General features: G+C 37.5%; 1 protein-coding gene across 6 annotated transcripts in view; it reads left to right on the top strand.

Annotated features, from left to right (window-relative positions):
- The window catches only part of CCDC88A (coiled-coil domain containing 88A), a 156,572-nt gene that overhangs the window by 27,893 nt on the left and 110,937 nt on the right, over positions 1-17,742 (top strand). For all 6 annotated transcript variants that reach the window (XM_043603406.1, XM_043603410.1, XM_043603409.1 and 3 more), the window contains exon 3: positions 5,374-5,482. In XM_043603406.1, the coding sequence (XP_043459341.1) occupies positions 5,374-5,482 (109 nt within the window). The remainder of the gene's footprint in view (positions 1-5,373; positions 5,483-17,742) is intronic.

Here is a 17,742-nt window from a genome sequence, read left to right as displayed (position 1 = left end):
CCTGGTCATGAATCATTTTTTTTCCTTTTCTGCATATCTAGTAATTTTTGATTGTAGAGAGGACATTTTGATCATTATATTATGGAGTATCTGGATCTTATCCTTTAAGGAGTGATGAATTTTATTTTGGCAGATTGTCATGTTGCTTGTAATCATCTTGATCCTTTCAAGGCTTATTTATAAGCTTTGTTGGGGAGGTTCTGGAATAGCTTTTACTTAACTGCTAGCTTTTTTTTTTTTAAGTCTATTTATTTATTTAGAGAGAGACAGACAGCACAAGTGGGGAGTAGACAGAGAGAGAGGGATAGAATGAGAATCCCAAGCAGGCTCCATGCTGCCAGCACAGAGCCCAATGTGGGTCTTGAACCCACGAAACCATGAGTTCACAACCTGTGCTGAAAGCAAGAGTCGGATGCCCAACCAACTGAGCCACCCAGGTACCCCTAGATTAGTCCTACTTCTAAGACATTTTTCTGAGGTCTTTACTAAATGTTGTGGATGTTTATTCAAGATTCCTTTTTCACTCTGGCTGATCAGAACTTGAATTTCTCCCTGCACTTGGTGAACTTCGGTTGTTACTTAGTTTGCAGCATTCCTGTGGTCGTCCTCTGCTCAGTCTTGTGGAATTTAGGGTACACAGGCAAACTTAGTATTTAGCGAAAATCTCAAGGGCATATATTTGGAGCTTTCTTGTGTATTAGGATAGTTCCTTTGTCTCTAGTATTATTTTCTGAAAATTTTAGTTACTTAAGTTTCCTTGAAGTCTAAGCTCTGTGTCCTTAAGTTTGGTGTGACTTGGGCTACACCTCCTGATACCTCATTCTGTAAAGTGCCTCACTACTTCGCTAGGGATTATAACCTTGTATTACCTGCTGTCCAAAGTCTGAAACAATTATTTTATGTTTCGTCTAGTTTTCTAGTTCTTTATGGCAAGAGGGCAAGTTTAGTACTAGCTGTTCTATCCTATTTGATATTCAGCTTATTTTGGTTGTATTATTTTCTCATCTAGTGTTGTGAACAATTCCACTGAATATGGTTGAACTGGCCCAGTGTTGGAGATTGACAGTGTGAGTTTGGTCACATGACAAAGGATCAATATGTTGGGAGTGCTGGCAAGATAATAGTTGAAATAAAGCAGTAATTCTCAGAATATGGTTTGAGGATCCTCTCAGGGGTTCCATAGGTTCTTCTATGGAGAGAATTATCGCTTTATTTCAGAGTACATATCTTGGTAAGGCTAAATTTTCTTCATGTATGTCAATCAAAATACCACAAACAATAGATGAATGCAAAAGGTGAGCAAGCCTGCTTTTTAAATTTAAAATAGATGTTAAAGAGATGTGCAAACCAAGAATCATAAAATACTTAGGAATAAACCTAACCAAAGAGGTAAAAGATCTGTACGCTGAGAACTATAGAAAGCTTATGAAAGAAATTGAAGAAGACACAAAAAAATGGAAAAATATCCATGCTCATGGATTAGAAGAATAAATATTGTTAAAATGTCGATGCTACCCAAAGCAATCTATACATTTCAGTGCAATCCCAATCAAAATAACACCAGCATTCTTCACAGAGCTAGAACAAACAATTCTAAAATTTGTATGGAACCACAAAAGACCCCGAATAGCCAAAGTAATGTTGAAGAAGAAAATCAAAGCTGGGGCCATCACAATCCCAGACTTTAGCCTGTACTACAAAGTTGTAATCATCAAGACAGTATGGTATTTTCACAAAAACAGACACAGAGACCAATGAAATAGAGAAGAGAGCCTAGAACTGGACCCACACATGTATGGCCAACTAATCTTCGACAAAGCAGGAAAGAGTATCCAATGGAAAAGAAGACAGTCTGTTTAGCAAAACTGGTACTGGAAGAACTGGACAGCAACATGCAGAAGAATGAAAGTGGACCACTTTCTTGTACCATACACAAAAATAAATTCAAAGTGGATGACAGACATAAATATGTGACATCAAAATCCTAGAGGAGAAAACAGGCAGCAACCTTTTTGACCTTGGTTGCAGCAACTTCTTACTTCACACATCTCCCAAGGCAAGGGAAATAAAAGCAAAAATGAACTGTTGGGACCTCCTCAAGATTAAAAGCTTCTACACAGCAAAGGGAACAATCAACAAAACTAAAAGGCAACCAACGGAACGAGAGAAGATATTTGCAAACAACATATTGGATAAAGGGTTAGTATCCAAAATCTATAAAGAATTAACCAAACTCAACACCTGAAGAACAAATAATCCAGTGAAGAAATGGGCAGAAGGTATGAATAGACACTTTACCAAAGAAGGCATCCAAATGGCTAACAGACACATGAAAGATGCTCAACATCACTCATCATCAGGGAAATAGAAATCAAAACCACATTGAGATACCACCTCACACCAGTCAGAGTGGCTAAAAGTAACTCAGGAAACAACAGATGTTGGCAAGGATGTGGGAAAGGAGAACCCTCTTGCACTGTTGGTAGGAATGCAAACTGGTGCCCCATTGTGGAAAACAGTGTGGAGGGTCCTCAAAAACTTAAAAATGGAATTTCCCTATGACCCAGCAATAGCACTACTAGGAATTTATCTAAAAGATATAGGAGTGCTGATTTATAGGGGGCACATGTACCCCAATGTTTATAGCAGCCCTGTCAACAATAGCCAAATGATGGAAAGAACCCAAATGTCCATCAACTGATGAATGGATAAAGAAGATGTGGTTTATATATACAATGGAATACTACTTGGCAGTGAAAAAGAATGAAATCTTGCCATTTGTAACAATGTGGATGGAACTAGAGGGTATTTAATACTACTTGCAATAAGTCAGTCAGAGAAAGACAGATACCATATGTTTTCATTCATTTGTGGAATTTGAGAAACTTTACAGAAGACCATTGAGGAAGGGAAAGAAAAAAAAATAGTTACCGAGAGGGAGGCAAACCATAAGAAACTCTTAAATGCAGAGGGCAAACAGAAGGTTGATGGGGGCGGGGGAAATGGGTGATGGGCATTGAGGAGGGCAATTGTTGGGATGAGCCCTGGGTGTTGTATGTAAGTGATGAATCATGGGAATCTACTCCCAAAGCCAAGAGCACACTGTATACACTGTGTGTTAGCTAACTTGACAATAAGTTATATAAAAAAATAAAGAGATGTGTAAAAATAGTAAAACAATGCTATTCTCATTAATTTTTTTGTTTGATATTTTTAAGTGTGAAATTTATTATTTTTAAAAATGACTTAATAAGTAACTGTGATATCTTCTCAGTTTTAATTTCTGTTACAGTAAATATAGCCCATGAAAACAAAAGTTGTTTGGAGCCTAAAAGTTTGAGAATTACCAAAATATAGCACCGTAGAGTCTAATCTGTCTGGGGAAGGAATTGAAGGCATTAGGATTGTAATGGACTGGGTACAAAAGGGAAGGATTAAGGAATGAGAGGTTTCTATTCAGTTCCTATTCTCTGTTGTATAGCTATCAATTTCTTCTCTGCATTCTTGTGTGGAGGTACTGCATTTAAAGTCATAATCATAGGATAGTACTCTGTCCCAATAACTGCTTAGGTTCCTGCTTTATGATATGCATTCAGGCCTTGCATAGGGAGTCCTGATTTATTGTCTGCTGTTTCACTTTGCAATGTCTTTATCCAGCCTGACCTCTTTGCCCTAATGAGGATAGCTCTTACCTGCTTATGTTCTGGCATGGATTTACTCTTCTGTTCTAGTGCAACCACTTGAATTTCCTATTCTTAAAAAGAATATAAGTATTTGTCTGTTTGTCTTATTACACTTAGCATAACGCCCTCAAGGTCCATTTGACTGTTGCAGGTGGCAGAATTTCTTTTCTCATGGATGAGTGATAATTTTAATACATATATAAGGTGTGTGTATCTCACATCTTCTTTATGCATTTATCTGTTGATGGACAGTTTGTTTTCCTGTGTTGGCTATTGTAAATAATACTGCAGTGAACATGCAGATATCTTTTTGAGATTCTGTTTTCATTTCCTTTGGCATATATATTGAGAAGTGGAGTTGCTGATTATATGGTAGTTCTGTTTTTAATTTTTCATGAACCTCCATGGTGGTTGCAACAATTTACATTCCTAACAACAGTGCACGAGAGTTCCCTTTCTTCCACATCCTTGCCAAAACATTTGTTATCACTTACATTTTTGATGTAACCATTTTAACAGACATGAGGTGATTCTTAATTATGGTTTTGATTTGTGTTTTTTTGATTACTGATGTTGAGTACCTTTTCATGTACCTATTAGCCATTTGTAGGTCTTTTTTTAGAAAAAATGTCTATTCAGTTCCTCTGCCCATTTTAAAATCAGATTGTTTCATTTTTTGTTGTTGTATGAGCTTTTTATGTATTTTGAATATTAACCCCCCTTATCAGGTATATGATTTGAAAAATACTTTCTCCCATTCCATAAGTTGACTTTTCATTTCGTTGATGGTTTCCTTTGCTGTGCAGAAGCTTTTTGGTTTTATATAGTCACACTTGTGTATTTTTACTTATATTGCCTTTTTTTTGGTTGTGATTGAATTTCTCATTCTTAACCATGGTCTAACTTTTTTTTTTTTTCAGTTTCTGCTACTTCAGAATCCTTCAACCATTTGCTTTCATTGAATCTGTATAGTTTACCTAAGATTAAAGTATTAACCTGTGTCATAACTGCATTCTTTAACTTCTGTGGAACAGTGGCTGCTCACATATAGTCCCCATTATCCATTGAGGAGATACACCATTTCTTGGTTATTAGCTCATATTTTATAATCTTGATTTACTTATTTTTTATTTAAGAATTTTTCTAATATTTGTTTATTTTTGAGAGACAGAGAGAGAGAGAGACAGAGCATGAGCGGGGAAGGGACAGAAAGAGTGGGAGACAAAGATTTCTAAGCAGGCCTCAGCCTCTGAGCTGTCAGCACAGAGCCTGATGCAGGTCTCAGACTCATGCACTGTGAGATCATGACCTGAGCCAAAGTTGGATGCTTAACTGACTGAGCCACCCAGGCGTCCCACAGTCTTGATTTAAATAGATGTATTTTGGGTGATGGAAATAAATATATTTGAAAGAAAGAAGAGGTTATTCATCCCAGGAAGATGGGGAAACAAAATGAGAATGAAGAGAAATATGTAACTTATGTTTCAAATTTATTTTGCCATTGTCTTAGAAATATCAGATGCATTTATATTAATTAGAAGCACAGAACACATCATCTGTCCTTTGGGTCATCTCTGTTAATGCAGATAGATACACATTTTTTAATGTGGTTATTTTCAGTCACCTATAGGTTGATACATGTATTTGAGTATAATTTTAGTTTAAAGCATTTTTTTAAAATTTCTTACAGCAATCCTAAATCGGAGAGTCAGAGAGTAAATAAAAAGGTCAACAATGATGCATCACTTAGAATTCACAATCTATCCATTTTGGTGAGACAGATAAAATTTTATTACCAGGTAAGTAGTCCTTTTTCTTCATTTAGTATTATAATTAATGTTTATGTATTCATATTTTTTGTATAATAACAAAAGGTATTATTTACCTAGAATATACTAAATGCTAATTATTATGTGTCAGATACTGGTTTATTTGCTGGAGATAGAGTAGAATTGACATAATCCATTTCTTATGCAATATTAAAGATACAAGCAAATACTTCATATTACCTAATTTTAAAAATAATTATTGTACTTTATGAAATTTTAAAACCAGTTCCCAGTTTCTGAGAGCTTGCATAGTGCAACACTTTGTTAGGCTACTTGAATTATGCCTTTGAAAAGTGTACTTTTTATTGTCCTTGTTTAAACTTAAATTAGATGCATAGTTCGTGGTTTAAATATGAGCATTTTCCAGGCTATCAGTACACAAATCACCATAGGTGCATCTACAAATCACCATAGGTGCATTACACAAATTTTGGTATGTTGTATTCTTTAAAATATTTATTTTTTGCATTTTGCATTTATTTTGTGATTTCTTTTTTCCACTTGAGGTATTTAGAAATATGCCTTTAGATTTCTGAACATAGGGTATTTTTCAAGCACTCTTTTTTGGTTTTGATTTTTGGTCAAAGAAAATTGGCTTTTGTGATACTGGTTCTTTGACATTTGTTAATAATTACTTGGCTTGGCCTATTATGTTGTCACATTTTATTAAAGTTTGATGTGTGCTTCAGAAAGATAGGTATTCTCCAGTTTTTTGGGTGCAGAGTCAGAGCAAGCTTGTTTGTTAATTGCATTTTTCAAACTTCCATAGCCTGATTAATTTTGTCTCTTGATCTATCAGTTATTGAGAAAGATGAGTTGGAATCTCTTATTATGATGATAGATGTGTCAAGTTTTCCTTTATACAGTTGAAAGCTCTATGATTGAATGCAAATGAGTTTTAAATGTTTATTATGGCGAATTGTACCATTTATAAGTGTTTCCTCATATTTTTTTCTACTGGTGTAAATGTTTTTTATCCTACTTCTTTTTTTTTATAGGCCACTCTTGAAATTACACCTTCCATTCTTACCTAGCAAAAAAAAGGCCAAAATTATTTGGTATTTTTACTCTTTTATGTAATAGTTCCATGATGTTAGAGTGCTTTAACTCCATTTATTTCCCTTTATGATCTTTAAGCTGTTCTTGTCTTGTGTTTTCTTTTTTAAAAACCCCATAAATTAGATACTGAAAGTATTAAAACCCCATAAATTTAAAAACCCCATAAATTAGATACTGAAAGTAGTGTTAAATAAATAGATTCAGTGTTCCTTTAGATCAAACTATGTGTTTTCCTCCTGCCCCCACCCCCCCAACAAGGTTTTCTTTTGTACCTCAGAATTCTATTTGGTATTATCTTCTTACTGAAGTATATCTTTAAATATTTATTTAAAGAGGGTTTGTTGATGGTAAAGTTTCTCAATGTTTTATTTGTCCAAGAATGTCTTTATTTTACCCTTGTTCTTGAAAGATCATTTTATTGGGTATGCAATTCTTTAACAATTACTTTTCTCTCAGTGTTTTACAGATTTTATTCTTCTATCTCGGGATTCCTTTCAGTTCTAGAGATGTCAGCTATTAGTCTAATTTTTGTTCCTAGGTTAAACTTTATCTCCTGGTTGCTAATATTGTCTCTTCTCATGTCTCTTTCCTTTTATATTAGCCTGATATCCTTCAGGTATTTCTATTACATGTTTATTAGTTTCTTACTCTATCCCCCATGTTCATTAAACTTTCTTTTACCTTATCAGTCTTGTACTGTATTCTGAGTATTTTTTTCAGGACTATCTCTCCAGTTTGCTAATTTTGCCTTTCATATGTGTCAGATGTTTTGTTTAACCCACTGATTAACTTTCAATTCAGTAATTACATCCTTCCTTTGTAGAAGTTCTGTTTGATTCTTTATATCTTTGCCTTTTCATGTTGTTATTAATAATTCTTTTAATTCCTTTATTTCTTCAGAAATTAAAAAAATTTTTCTATTTTAGATTTTATGCCTGATAATTCCAAAATCTGAAGTCAGATCCGTGGGGATCTGAACCTGCATTTTGTTTTCAGTTTGCTGTTTCTTATGGTGGTGGTGGCAGCAGGGGCAATGGTGTGTGTGTGTGTGTAATTGTGACCTTCTTTTGGGTGGGAGGGGATTTGTCTGTGGGAATACTTTGTGTCTGGGCCAAAGATGTATTGCTCCAGAGAGAATTTGTTTTATTTGTGCAACAATCCCAGAACCATTTTATTTTAAGCAGCTCTATACTTAGAAGCAATACTTGTATACTATACAAAACTAGAAAAGATGACAAAATACAAACATACTTCTAATGCCTGGAGAGTACCCCTCTTAGTGCCTGAATATGTGGATTTCTGAATCTCTTTCTCTGCATTTGTGTATATGTAAATTATGTGTTTACATTTTTTTTTTTTAAGCTGGTGCTACATTATTGCAAATCCTTAGGGAAATAACCCTCCTCAGTCTCTACCAAAGGCCAAGAAAAACAGCTTCTTTCTTGTCTTCCTTTGTAAGGTTCAGGTTTTTGTTTTGTTTTATCTTTTAACTGAGGATTATCTTTTTATTTTCTTTTGAGCTCAGTCATTTTAAAAGAAATTTTTAAAAATTATCTAGCATTTTTGGATTCCTTCCTTCCTTTCTAATATCTAGTACTCCTTGTCAGAAATAAGTCTGTGCTAGATTTTTTATAAACTTTTGTTTATTATTTGCCAATATTCCAGCTGTCATTTTCCTTCAGTTGATATAAGTTAGGTTTTATGATACATCTGTTTTGTCTTTTAATGTTGTTTGATATCAGTATTTTCAGATATGAAACAAATGACTAGATTAAGTGATACAGTGGCTTATTTTGACAGTCTTCAGTTTTGTTCTTTAAAACAATGCTGTGGGGCACCTGGGTGGCTCAGTTGGTTAGCGTGTGACTTCAGCTCAGGTCATGATCTCACGGTCTGTGAGTTCGAGCCCCGCATCGGGCTCTGTGCTGGCAGCTCAGAGCCTGGAGCCTGCTTCTCATTCTGTGTCTCCCTGTCTCTCTGCCTCTCCCCAACTCATGCTCTCTCTCTCAAAAATAAATAAAACTTGAAAAAAAATTTAAAAAAAAACAATGCTGGATTTTTGGTTTTACACTATCTTTAGAGAGATGGAAGTTTGCCTTGAAACTTTCAATGAGACTCCTTGGAAGGCAAAGGGATTTCTGCATCAGAATCTTAAATCAGTTGTCAGTGCAACCTAATTCTGTTTTGTATACCACTGCTTTTATTTTCTAAACAGCTTTATTTAGATGTACTTCATATACCGTATAATTAACCCATTAAAAATGTCCAATTCAGAGGTTTTTAGTATATTTAGAATAACCAATTTTAGAATAGCTTTGTCACTCCAGAAAGAAACCCTATATCTAAAAGCAGTTACTCCTATTTTCCCTGTCCTGCACACACATTTACCACCACCACCACCACCACTACCACCACCACCACTCCAGCATTAAGCAGTTGCTAAAATCTATTTTTGTCTCTGTATATTTGCCTGTTCTGGACATTTCATAAAAATGGAATTGTACACTATGTGGTCTTTTGTTACTGACTTCTTTTACCTAGCATAATGATTTCGAGGTTCATTCATGTTGTAGCATGAAGTAGTATTTCTTTTTTATTAAACTACTGCTGTCTTGTTCTTTGTCTTCCTCCTGCCTAAAGTTAAGTGTTGAAATTACCTTTTTATTAATCATGTTAATCTAACAATGTTGTAGTCACCAAGAAATTTGGGAAGGATAGAATTGTGAAATCCATCAGTTCAATAGTTTAAATAAGTGGTCCTCAATGGAGGGTACTTTTATCCCCCAGGGGACATTTGGCAGTGATTAGAGACATTTTTGGTTCTTACACCTAGGAATACTACTAGTGTTTAGTGGGTAGAAGCCAGGAATACAGCTAAGTGTCTTATAGTGCGCAGCACAGTTTCCCAAAACTAAGAATTATCCAGCCCAAAATGTTAATAGTGCCAGAATTGAAAAGCCCAAATGTTTATCATGCCTGGTGATTTTATTATTAGTATTTTGACTTGTGTTGAGTTGACACCATTTTTTTTAGACACATCTGTAATATTTCATTAACATTTGCTGGATGACCACTTACATATTCTTTTCTTTTTATTAATCTGTTTGAATACCAATGGACTAACTTAGGGTTAGACATGAATGAATATCTTAACATTTTGTCAGTGTTGTTTCAGATACTTAAAACACAAAATATTACTGAAGATTGAAATTCTCCTTGTATTACTCCCTTGTGTTTTTCCTGTAGAGCCAGTTTACCAAACTATTTCTGCCATCAACCCAGTGCTTCATATTCTTAGATAAAATGTTTCCAAGACACTTCTAAACTTTTTTTTAAATGCTTATTTACCTTGAGAAAGAGATGGAGAGCAAGCAGGGAAGGGGCAGAGAGAGAGGGAGACAGAATCCCAAACTCCATGCTGTCAGCGCAGAGCCTGATGCGGGGCTTGATCCCATGATCCATAAGATCATGTCCTGAACCAAGATCAGGAGTTGGACACTTAACTGACGGAGCCACCCAGGCGCCCCCAGGACAGTTCTAAAGTAGCTTCAGGAATAGATCAACTGTCTTATTTACACAATTAATTGATTTGCTAATTTTTTTTCCTCATATATGTAACCAAGACACACATGGCCTGGTTTAATATAAGACAGATTTCAAGTTAAAGTCTAAATCAGTGCAGTTTTTGTCACCTGTTAAATTACCTGTCTTTTGGAAAAATCAAAATTTTCCCTGAAATCTATTGAAACTACTAAAAATATTTATTTATATCTCATATGCTCCTCAGAAAAAGTATTGAGGTAAAATATTGTCATACATTATGGTGGGTCTGTTTCACAAAAGGAAAATGAATTTGGGTATGCTAAAATTCATAAATGTGTGTCTCCAAATTTTTTTTAATGGGTTGGTAGGAATCAGGGTCATCTTGTAGAAATGGTTCCCAGGGAGAAAAGAAGATTGACAGAATACCCTGAAATGATTATTAGTGGAAGGAATTATTTCATTGAATCTTTTTAGTAATGATAGGTAAACTTAAGTGTCAGTATTACTCCTTTTTTTCATTTTAATGATTTGGAATATGTACAAGCTCAGTAAGAATTACAGTGTCATTCAGATTTCCTCTCTTTTCTGCTACGTGTTATTGAATGCTAAGGCATTGGGGCTATAGTGGTGAACACAACAAACCATGTCCCTCATCTCATGGAACTTAGCGGTTTTATTAGAGGGATAATAGACAAGTAAATGACTAAATAAAATACTTTTGATTGTGATAAATAAGTACAATGAGGGAGTAATAATAAGAGGTCTTGAGAGAAATAACTGGTGAGAATAGATTGTGAGAAGTTCATTGAACATGCACTTCTTCATGTTTAGTTGCAGTTAGACCTTTTCAGATAATCACTTGATCCATATATGGCAAGTATTTTTGTCTTGCAAATAAATATTTGAAATTTCCAAGTCAGAAATAAGTAAGCTATAACTATCATGTAAAATTACCTAGGCTCTTTGAATTTTTAAAGTGTTATTTTTATTCCTGTGAATGAATAGTGAACTTGATTATCAGAGACAGTTTGCTAGTAAAATCTTAGTCCATTTTTATAGTTCTTTTTTTTTTTTTGCAGATAAAGTAATTTTATTTTTTTTTAATTTTTTTTTTTATGAAATTTATTGACAAATTGGTTTCCGTACAACACCCAGTGCTCATCCCAAAAGGTGCCCTCCTCAATACCCATCACCCACCCTCTCCTCCCTCCCACCCCCCATCAACCCTCAGTTTGTTCTCAGTTTTTAATAGTCTCTTATGCTTTGGCTCTCTCCCATTCTAACCTCTTTTTTTTTTTTTTCCTTCCCCTCCCCCATGGGTTCCTGATAAGTTTCTCAGGATCCACATAAGAGTGAAACCATATGGTATCTGTCTTTCTCTGTATGGCTTATTTCACTTAGCATCACACTCTCCAGTTCCATCCACGTTGCTACAAAAGGCCATATTTCATTTTTTCTCATTGCCACGTAATATTCCATTGTGTATATAAACCACAATTTCTTTATCCATTCATCAGTTGATGGACATTTAGGCTCTTTCCATAATTTGGCTATTGTTGAGAGTGCTGCTATGAACATTGGTGTACAAGTGGCCCTATGCATCAGTACTCCTGTATCCCTTGGATAAATTCCTAGCAGTGCTATTGCTGGGTCATAGGGTAGGTCTATTTTTAATTTTCTGAGGAACCTCCACACTGCTTTCCAGAGCGGCTGCACCAGTTTGCATTCCCACCAATAGTGCAAGAGGGTTCCCGTTTCTCCACATCCTCTCCAGCATCTAGAGTCTCCTGATTTGTTCATTTTGGCCACTCTGACTGGCGTGAGGTGATACCTGAGTGTGGTTTTGATTTGTATTTCCCTGATAAGGAGTGACGCTGAACATCTTTTCATGTGCCTGTTGGCCATCGGGATGTCTTCATTAGAGAAGTGTCTATTCATGTTTTCTGCCCATTTCTTCACTGGGTTATTTGTTTTTCGGGTGTGGAGTTTGGTGAGCTCTTTATAGATTTTGGATACTAGCCCTTTGTCCGATATGTCATTTGCGAATATCTTTTCCCATTCCGTTGGTTGCCTTTTAGTTTTGTTGGTTGTTTCCTTTGCTGTGCAGAAGCTTTTTATCTTCATAAGGTCCCAGTAATTCACTTTTGCTTTTAATTCCCTTGCCTTTGGGGATGTGTCGAGGAAGAGATTGCTACGGCTGAGGTCAGAGAGGTCTTTTCCTGCTTTCTCCTCTAAGGTTTTGATGGTTTCCTGTCTCACATTTAGGTCCTTTATCCATTTGGAGTTTATTTTTGTGAATGGTGTGAGAAAGTGGTCTAGTTTCAACCTTCTGCATGTTGCTGTCCAGTTCTCCCAGCACCATTTGTTAAAGAGGCTGTCTTTTTTCCATTGGATGTTCTTTCCTGCTTTGTCAAAGATGAGTTGGCCATACGTTTGTGGGTCTAGTTCTGGGGTTTCTATTCTATTCCATTGGTCTATGTGTCTGTTTTGGTGCCAATACCATGCTGTCTTGATGATGACAGCTTTGTAGTAGAGGCTGAAGTCTGGGATTGTGATGCCTCCTGCTTTGGTCTTCTTCTTCAAAATTCCTTTGGCTATTCGGGGCCTTTTGCGGTTCCATATGAATTTTAGGATTGCTTGTTCTAGTTTCGAGAAGAATGCTGGTGCAATTTTGATTGGGATTGCATTGAATGTGTAGATAGCTTTGGGTAGTATTGACATTTTGACAATATTTATTTTTCCAATCCATGAGCAGGGAATGTCTTTCCATTTCTTTAAATCTTCTTCAATTTCCTCCATAAGCTTTCTATAGTTTTCAGCATACAGATCCTTTACATCTTTGGTTAGATTTATTCCTAGGTATTTTATGCTTCTTGGTGCAATTGTGAATGGGATCAGTTTCTTTATTTGTCTTTCTGTTGCTTCATTGTTAGTGTATAAGAATGCAACTGATTTCTGTACATTGATTTTGTATCCTGCAACTTTGCTGAATTCCTGTATCAGTTCTAGCAGACTTTTGGTGGAGTCTATCGGATTTTCCATGTATAATATCATGTCATCTGCAGAAAGTGAAAGCTTGACTTCATCTTTGCCAATTTGGATGCCTTTGATTTCCTTTTGTTGTCTGATTGCTGATGCTAGAACTTCCAGCACTATGTTAAACAACAGCGGTGAGAGTGGGCATCCCTGTCGTGTTCCTGATCTCAGGGAAAAAGCTCTCAGTTTTTCCCCGTTGAGGATGATGTTAGCTGTGGGCTTTTCATAAATGGCTTTTATGATCTTTAAGTATGTTCCTTCTATCCCGACTTTCTCAAGGGTTTTTATTAAGAAAGGGTGCTGGATTTTGTCGAAGGCCTTTTCTGCATCGATTGACAGGATCATATGGTTCTTCTCTTTTTTTTTGTTAATGTGATGTATCATGTTGATTGATTTGCGAATGTTGAACCAGCCCTGCATCCCAGGAATGAATCCCACTTGATCATGGTGAATAATTATTTTTATATGCCGTTGAATTCGATTTGCTAGTACCTTATTGAGAATTTTTGCATCCATATTCATCAGGGATATTGGCCTGTAGTTCTCTTTTTTTACTGGGTCTCTGTCTGGTTTAGGAATCAAAGTAATACTGGCTTCATAGAATGAGTCTGGAAGTTTTCCTTCCCTTTCTATTTCTTGGAATAGCTTGAGAAGGATAGGTATTATCTCTGCTTGAAACGTCTGGTAGAACTCCCCTGGGAAGCCATCTGGTCCTGGACTCTTATTTGTTGGGAGATTTTTGATAACCGATTCAATTTCTTCACTGGTTATGGGTCTGTTCAAGCTTTCTGTTTCCTCCTGATTGAGTTTTGGAAGAGTGTGGGTGTTCAGGAATTTGTCCATTTCTTCCAGGTTGTCCAATTTGTTGGCATATAATTTTTCATAGTATTCCCTGATAACTGTTTGTATCTCTGAGGGATTGGTTGTAATCATTCCATTTCATTCATGATTTTATCTATTTGGGTCATCTCCCTTTTCTTTTTGAGAAGCCTGGCTAGAGGTTTGTCAATTTTGTTTATTTTTTCAAAAAACCAACTCTTGGTTTTGTTGATCTGCTCTACAGTTTTTTTAGTTTCTATATTGTTTATTTCTGCTCTGATCTTGATTATTTCTCTTCTTCTGCTGGGCTTAGGCTGCCTTTGCTGTTCTGCTTCTAGTTCCTTTAGGTGTGCTGTTAGATTTTGTATTTGGGATTTTTCTTGTTTCTTGAGATAGGCCTGGATTGCAATGTATTTTCCTCTCAGGACTGCCTTTGCTGCGTCCCAAAGCGTTTGGATTGTTGTATTTTCATTTTCGTTTGTTTCCATATATTTTTTAATTTCTTCTCTAATTGCCTGGTTGACCCACTCGTTCGTTAGTAGGGTGTTCTTTAACCTCCATGCTTTTGGAGGTTTTCCAGACTTTTTTCTGTGGTTGATTTCAAGCTTCATAGCATTGTGGTCTGAAAGTAAGCATGGTATAATTTCAATTCTTGTAAACTTATGAAGGGCTGTTTTGTGACCCAGTATATGATCTATCTTGGAGAATGTTCCATGTGCACTCGAGAAGAAAGTATATTCTGTTGCTTTGGGATGCAGAGTTCTAAATATATCTGTCAAGTCCATCTGATCCAATGTCTCATTCAGGGCCCTTGTTTCTTTATTGACCGTGTGTCTAGATGATCTATCCATTTCTGTAAGTGGTGTATTAAAGTCCCCTGCAATTACCACATTCTTATCAATAAGGTTGCTTATGTTTATGAGGAATTGTTTTATATATTTGGGGGCTCCGGTATTCGGCGCATAGACATTTATAATTGTTAGCTCTTCCTGATGGATAGACCCTGTAACTATTATATAATGTCCTTCTTCATCTCTTGTTACAGCCTTTAATTTAAAGTCTAGTTTGTCTGATATGAGTATGGCTACTCCAGCTTTCTTTTGGCTTCCAGTCGCATGATAAATAGTTCTCCATCCCCTCACTCTCAATCTAAAGGTGTCCTCAGGTCTAAAATGAGTCTCTTGTAGACAGCAAATAGATGGGTCTTGTTTTTTTATCCATTCTGATACCCTATGTCTTTTGGTTGGCGCATTTAATCCATTTACATTCAGTGTTATTATAGAAAGATACGGGTTTAGAGTCATTGTGATGTCTGTATGTTTTATGCTTGTAGTGATGTCTCTGGGACTTTGTCTCACAGGGTCCCCCTTAGGATCTCTTGTAGGGCTGGTTTAGTGGTGACAAATTCCTTCAGTTTTTGTTTGTTTGGGAAGACCTTTATCTCTCCTTCTATTCTAAATGACAGACTTGCTGGATAAAGGATTCTTGGCTGCATATTTTTTCTGTCTAGCACCCTGAAAATCTCGTGCCAATTCTTTCTGGCCTGCCAAGTTTCAAAAGAGAGATCAGTCACGAGTCTTATAGGTCTCCCTTTATATGTGAGGGCACGTTTACCCCTTGCTGCTTTCAGAATTTTCTCTTTATCCTTGTATTTTGCCAGTTTCACTATGATATGTCGTGCAGAAGATCGATTCAAGTTACGTCTGAAGGGAGTTCTCTGTGCCTCTTGGATTTCAATGCCTTTTTCCTTCCCCAGTTCAGGGAAGTTCTCAGCTATTATTTCTTCAAGTACCCCTTCAGCACCTTTCCCTCTCTCTTCCTCCTCTGGGATACCAATTATGCGTATATTATTTCTTTTTAGTGTATCACTTAGTTCTCTAATTTTCCCCTCATACTCCTGGATTTTTTTATCTCTCTTTTTCTCAGCTTCCTCTTTTTCCATAACTTTATCTTCTAGTTCACCTATTCTCTCCTCTGCCTCTTCAAGCCGAGCTGTGGTGGTTTCCATTTTGTTATGCATTTCGTTTAAAGCGTTTTTCAGCTCCTCATGACTGTTCCTTAGTCCCTTGATCTCTGTAGCAAGAGATTCTCTGCTGTCCTGTATACTGTTTTCAAGCCCAGCGATTAATTTTATGACTATTATTCTAAATTCACTTTCTGTTATATTATTTAAGTCCTTTTTGATCAGCTCATTAGCTGTTGTTATTTCCTGGAGATTCTTCTGAGGGGAATTCTTCCGTTTGGTCATTTTGGATAGTCCCTGGCATGGTGAGGACCTGCAGGGCACTTCCCCTGTGCTGTGGTGTATAACTGGAGTTGGTGGGCGGGGCCGCAGTCAGACCTGATGTCTGCCCCCAGCCCACCGCTGGGGCCACAGTCAGACTGGTGTGTGCCTTCTCTTCCCCTCTCCTAGGGGCGGGATTCACTGTGGGGTGGTGTGGCTCGTCTGGGCTACTTGCACCCTGCCAGGCTTGTGATGCTGGGGATCTGGCGTATTAGCTGGGGTGGGTAGGCAAGGTGCTCGGGGGCAGGAGGGGCAGGCTTAGATCGCTTCTCCTTAGGTGATCCACTTCAGGAGGGGCCCTGTGGCAGCGGGAGGGAGTCAGATCCGCTGCCGGAGTTTTGGCTCCGCCGAAGCACAGAGTTGGGTGTTTGCGCGGAGCGAGCAAGTTCCCTGGCAGGAACCGGTTCCCTTTGGGATTTTGGCTGGGGGATGGGTGGGGGAGATGGCACTGGCGTGCGCCTTTGTTCCCCACCAAACTGAGCTCTGTCGTCAGGGGGCTCAGCAGCTCTCCCTCCCTTTGTCCTCCAGCCTTCCCGCTTTCCGAGCAGAGCTGTTAACTTATGACCTCCCAGACGCTAAGTCGTGCTTTGTGTGGGAACACAGTCCGTCAGGCCCCTCCGCTTTTGCCAGCCAGACTCGGGGGCTCTGCTTGGCCTGTGAGCGGCCCCTCAGCTCCGGCTCCCTCCCGCCAGTCCGTGGAGCGCGCACCGCCTCGCCGCCCTTCCTACCCTCTTCCGTGGGCCTCTCGTCTGCGTTTGGCTCCGGCGACTCTGTTCTGCTAATCCTCTGGCGGTTTTCTGGGTTATTTAGGCAGGTGTAGATGGAATCTAAGTGATCAGCAGGATGTGCGGTGAGCCCAGCGTCCTCCTAAGCCGCCATCTTGCCTCCTCCCATTTTTATAATTCTGTCAGCAGCAGTGTTTGTCTTGACTACTGTGCCTGCAGTTTAAATAAGTACTGAATGAAGCAAGGTGGTTCCTCAGCTACCACTAAAATAATAAGCTGAATCATTTGAGGCTCAGAAAAAAAAGAATACTATTAGGAAATTTAAATTTATTGGGACATTTTTGTATGGTTAATACTAAAAAGAAATGGTCTGGTACCATTAATCTAGTTGCCAGAGAAAGGTGGTACTTATTAAGGTTTTTGTTTAATATGTGTTATAATAGCCAATATTTGGATTATTAATAAAATATAGTAGCCAAGGAAATGAGACTCTTTGTTTTTTATACAACACATACTTGATATCGTATTTTTGACATTTTGGTCAGATGTTCTTCCCTTTTTTTTTAAACAAGTTAAAAAAACTTTTTTGTTAATGTTTATTTATTTTGGAGAGAGAGACACAGAGCATGAGCGGGGGAGGGGCAGAGAGAGGGAGACACAGAATTTACATCAGGCTCCAGGCTCCAAGCTGTCAGCATAGAGCCGATGCGGGGCTCGAACCCACAAACTGCAAGATCATGACGTGAGCCAAAGTCGGCCACCCA

The sequence above is a fragment of the Prionailurus bengalensis genome, chromosome A3 (genome assembly GCF_016509475.1).
Source record: "Prionailurus bengalensis isolate Pbe53 chromosome A3, Fcat_Pben_1.1_paternal_pri, whole genome shotgun sequence".
NCBI lineage: Eukaryota > Metazoa > Chordata > Mammalia > Carnivora > Felidae > Prionailurus > Prionailurus bengalensis.
This window is presented reverse-complemented; position numbering and strand designations above follow the sequence as displayed.